At 42.4% G+C, this 5229-nt stretch overlaps 1 protein-coding gene across 1 annotated transcript in view; it reads right to left on the minus strand.

Annotated features, from left to right (window-relative positions):
• Positions 1-339: 339 nt before the first annotated feature.
• Positions 340-5229, minus strand: part of STARD7 (StAR-related lipid transfer (START) domain containing 7) — a 41107-nt gene continuing 36217 nt past the window's right edge. Inside the window, exons 6-8 of the mRNA XM_006873523.1 lie at positions 4824-4923; positions 2670-2754; positions 340-524 (exon numbers count right to left, since the gene is read on the minus strand). Of these exons, the coding sequence (XP_006873585.1) occupies positions 340-524; positions 2670-2754; positions 4824-4923 (370 nt within the window). The remainder of the gene's footprint in view (positions 525-2669; positions 2755-4823; positions 4924-5229) is intronic.

Raw genomic sequence — 5229 nt, forward strand, 5'->3', positions numbered from 1 at the left:
TGGGAACTGGAATGTCAGCAGAGGAAACAAATGGACGTTGTCCCCTTCTGGCATGAGGTGAGAGATTCGTTCTGAGAACTACTGAATTGAAATACTGAATTTCAAAATGCTTGGCCTGAGAATACGACAACGTCTCCAGGGATGCCTTCTTCTCTGTGTTCTGATAAAGACCAGTGAGGGCTCTGAATGAAGCCAGACACCAGTTACTGAATTCACTTGCACTGGTAGCTCCAGCACATGCCTTATAATATATGTGGCTTGTCCCCATTCTGTAGCAGAGGGATAAAGGACTGAGCTAGGAATAAAAGCTGTCTATCCCCCTCCTTATCCCAAAGCCCTTCAGGCATACTCGATACGGGCAGGGCCATGACTACTTTCATTTTTCCGCTCAGAGGACTGGGTGGTGGCCTTGGCTTCATTGCCCATCTCCAAAGGCTTAGCTGAGATGTAGTCCTTTACTTTGATCTCCATGTTCTTGGCTCTCAGAGTGGCCATGTGCAGCTTCTCCAAGAAATCTGGCATACCTGTCAGGAAAGGGGACAATGTGGTTAGACTGAGATAGAACCCAGCAGGTACACTCAAAATGAGAGTCTTTTGTCTTTGATGTAGGGAGCTAATGCTTATTTAGAAAGAACACAGCCTAAGTAAAAACACATGAGTTACACCTGCCTCCCAGAATGTATATGAAATAAAAAGCAATCCATGACCACTTATCCTTTGAAAAGGGATACTAATCAGGCCGTTATTTCCCAAAGATTCTCTTTTAGGTGCTTAAATATCCGTTATCAGGGCACAGGAAGAAAGATGTGGCAGAGTCTGCTTCTGTACAGATTACAGCTTTGGAACCTCTACGAGGCAGTTCTACCCTGTCTTATAGGGTTGCTATGAATCAGAATTAACTCACTGACAATGGGTGTGTTTTTCATGGTTTATCATGGCATAGCCTAAACAGCTGCCAATTTTATCGAGACAAATGTCAAACAGAAACACCCACTCTCCTCTCCATTCTCATAGTCTCTCCTCTTCTCCCCCCACGGTAGAACAAACTATCTACAGACAGCCAGAAGAAAGACACGTGAAGGTGCTTTCTGATAAAAGAAATCAGCAGGAAAAGATGCAATTATAGTGAAGATGCTTAACTATCTTATGAATCTTGGTTTCCCTTGCCTACTATTATAAAATAAACTCTTAGAGGGGCAGAAAGGAATAGCCAGAAACATGACTATTGAAAGCTTGTAAGTCTGTCTTCAGCCTGCAACTGATTGTAATATCTAAAAGGGGTGCTAGAACTTGCCCAGTGAAAGATGCTTCCTGGGGAGCCTTTGTAGTATCTAAGACCTTAGGTGGAATCCAGATCCCCATCTAGAATCCTCTAAGGTGGGAAATTTCCACCTGAAAAAACAAGCAGACCAGCCTGGAGCAGCTACAGGAACAGAAGATACTTCTTGAAAGAAAGACGAGCAGGGAAAATCAAAAACAAAAAATGAGAGTCTGACTGACTACCAGAAGAACAAGCAAGCGGTTCACATCAAGGCAAGCATTCAAGTCCCTTCAGGGCAAATCCCTTTAGAAGACTGAAACTCAAAGAGAACAGTACATGGAGCAGGCAGCCACACTGGTCTACTGATGAGGGGAAGTGGGGGAAAAGCAGCAATGAAGATGTGGGCTGAATCCGAACACATTCAATAGACTCTTGTCAACCTAGAGTGTGATAAGACCTGGGGACTCCTGAGTCCATGTGTCAGACATAGCCACAGAGGGCTAGAGCAGAGTGAAGTCCAGCTGACATTAAGTGAAGTGAGATACACAAGAATGCTCATACTTGCAGATAGTACCCATTTGACCTAGCTTCAATGGTTGGATGATCAGAACTCAACTAAAGGAAGAAAGAAAGAAAACAAGTGTAATTCCAGAGAAGCAGCAATACCAAAGATGCAGGCAGAGATGATGACATAGAGAGATGGAGTGGCTGGGGACTCTATCTAGACTCATGGAGGGATAGGGGCTGTGTGCTGGCATCCGGAGAACAGGCTTACAGGGTATGCCCTTTGGGTGCTTGAATGATTATAAATTCCTGAGTGTTTTAAAATCAAACCAAAGCAAACAGAAGCAAATACAGTTAAATGATGATGCATGGAGGGGATTGTAATCACTGCAATGAAACGAAAGATGATAGGATAACTGTATGGCTGATGTTCTCCCATGTAAACTATCATTCAATTCACAATAAAAACTTTAAAAATTAAAAGCTCATGAAATTAAAAAAAAAAAAAGAAGATGCCATTATAGCTGTGGCATGAGCCTTTGCTATGATAGGTGGTAGTCCTTTTCCCAGGTAACCAACCACCCTACACCACATTTTCTATATAGATCTTACAGTCTCCAATACCACCTACAAAGAACTTTTTTTCAAAAAATGCACTAATGTACACGGCCCATATTTAAGTCACTGAAGCCAATGTCCTTCTTAAAACCATATTCTGGGCACAAGTTCCTTTCTGGGATCCTATCATCTTCATCCTTGAAAAACTAAGCTGGAAGCTTCAATGCCATTCTCCCCAGTAGGGCTTGATCTAGTGAGATGAGTACCAATCTTCATGCTGCCATTAAGAAGTCAGAGAAAATCTGCTCAACCCAGACTCCAGGTACTGCAGAGAAATCTCACTCACCACTTGACACCATCCAACTAACACAATAGCGGGGAAAAACTGTCTGGGGATTGTCACTGTATGTCAGCAAGTAGTCAAAGCCATTCTGGAAAAGAAAAACAGCAAAGATGAGGAAGGTACTTGAATTAGTCACTGTAACCCCATATCAATATCACAGAACATCACAGATTGTGGGACAGGGTAGTACTTTAAAAAATGACAACAACAAAAAACCCTGTGCAGAAAAGAGCTGAGAGTCTTTTCTGAGACTGCCAATTTTACAAAAGCTGCTTGGCTCTCAGTTCTGTCATCACTTACTGAGAAGGGTGGTTCGCTGTGGCTAGACTGTAAACTACGTGGTTTATGCTGAGCACCTGTGCTCTCCCCTTTGGGATCCAGGAATTTGGGTACATGCTAGGCAGAGAGTGCCTACATGACCAGCCTCCAACAAAAATCCAAGTTTCTAATAGGCTTGTCTGTGCAGAAGCACTGCATGCATGTTGTGGCTGAAAGAGTGTGCTCTGTGAGACCTGTTGTAGAAAGGAGAGTGCAGCCTGCACAACGTTCTTCCAGACTGTTCCCATATGATCTGGCTACGTGTACCTATTACACTGCTGAACCTATGAACACAACTACGTGCTATGTGTACACACACTCACATTTATGCCACTACACAAAAGTGTCAGACCCGTCCTATGTGAGATGCACTCAGGTAGCTCCTGCTTAATTTTATTCTTTTTTTAAGCTGGTCATAATCTACTATATTAGTTTTACCTTTCACTAATAGGCAGCAGATCTGGAATCTTAAAAATGCTGCTCTAAAATAACACAGAGGTAAATGTGCCAGTCCCTCAGTAAATAAGGAGTGCAACACTATTTTGACTGAGGTGAAACACTGCTTCTATGTCATATTAAAAGTCCCTCTAGAGGTTGTATTAAGAAAAACAATTTGGTGAGAACAGCAAATGCTTGCTAGACCTCCCTGTAGGTCTGAGGGGAAACAAAACCATTATAAAATGACAACCTGTGGCATCCATATGTATACTCAACAGATTTGGCTTAAAAGTTGGGAGAAAATATTCTTGTTGAAGAAAGATCACAGAATTCTAAAGTAGGACTACAGAGAAGATTTGTCTAACCCTCTTATCTTGTGGACAAGAAAACAAATCCAGAAAAGATCAGATGTGTTCTCTGCTCACCATGGGAAAACTTTTCACTGAAAAGGAGCACGATCTACTAATTAGAAACGCTACCTGTTCTAGATTCAGTTGCATCTTCCAAAAAGTTATGTTAAAGTTCTAGTCCCTGTATCTGTAACTGTGACCTTATATAGACAAAGGGTTTTTGTTATCAGCTGGGTTGTGTAGGTAGTTTTGGAGTAGGACAGGTCCTAGCCCTAACTCCTCCTGAGTGGGGTCTTATAAAAAGGGACTGAGTGACACCATGCGAGTACAGACACCATGTCACGACAGAGGCAGATGAATCTATAAGCAGCAAAGGGATGTCAGAGGATTGTCAGGTGTGATGCTACAGGATGTGCACTGAACTGTGATCCATATGGTCAGTGGTTCAAACCCACCAGCTGCTCCTCAGAAACCCTGTATAGGGTTGCTATGAGTCATAGTTGACTCACAGCACTTAACAACATCAGAAAGTACGAAGACGATCATGGATGGCTGAGACAATGATTTGAACTTTTAGTTTCTAAAACTGTGACAAACACAATTCTATGCTTTAAAGGCACCCACTTAGTGACATCCTGTTATGGCAGTTCTGGAAAATTGAGACACTACTATTGTCAGTCTAATGAGTATATGCTTACTATTTTTTCCTAACTGTCTCTTAAAATAAAGGGAGTCAACAGATCAACACTTGGTCTAGGGGATCTTCCAGATACATCACCCTACAAACAACAGGGGTTCCCAAAGTATGTTTCCAGATCAGTAGCTTCAGTATCACCTGGGAACTTGCTAGAAATGAAGATTCTTCCTGAACCAGAAACTCTGAGGTTGAAGCTCAGTAATGTATTTTATTTAATATTTAATTCACTCTGATGCATGCCAAGTGTGAAACCAATGCTCTACAACAATTTACCCCCTCCAGACAAAAGGTACTTCTTGAGAACAATCCAAAGCCAACACACACCATCCATCTCTTGGGTGCTTTAAAACTCACCTCATCAAATGATTTGTGGGGACGGATAACCATTTGGGATTCATATGATCTGACCCTCACAAATTCAGGAGACTCTGGCACACTCGGGTGTTCCACAGCTCTGGTAAGGAGAAAAGGGGAAGTAAAATCTACACAATGTTTATAAATCAAACAACATCGGTGCTAAGTAAGATTAAGATGACCTAAGAAGTTAATTCTAATTTTTTTAAATGGGAAAAACAAACAAGAGTAGCTACTTGTTGTTGTTGTCAGGTGCCATCGAGTCGGAACCGACTCATAGCGACCCCATGCACAGCAGAACGAAACAGTGTTCGATCTTGGGCCAACCTCACCACCGCTGCCACCCCCGAGTCCATCAATGATGCCACCTGGCCGATCCATCTCGTTGGGGGTCTTCCTCTTTTTC

This window comes from Chrysochloris asiatica, unplaced genomic scaffold (assembly GCF_000296735.1).
Source record: "Chrysochloris asiatica unplaced genomic scaffold, ChrAsi1.0 scaffold00245, whole genome shotgun sequence".
Taxonomy (NCBI): domain Eukaryota; kingdom Metazoa; phylum Chordata; class Mammalia; order Afrosoricida; family Chrysochloridae; genus Chrysochloris; species Chrysochloris asiatica.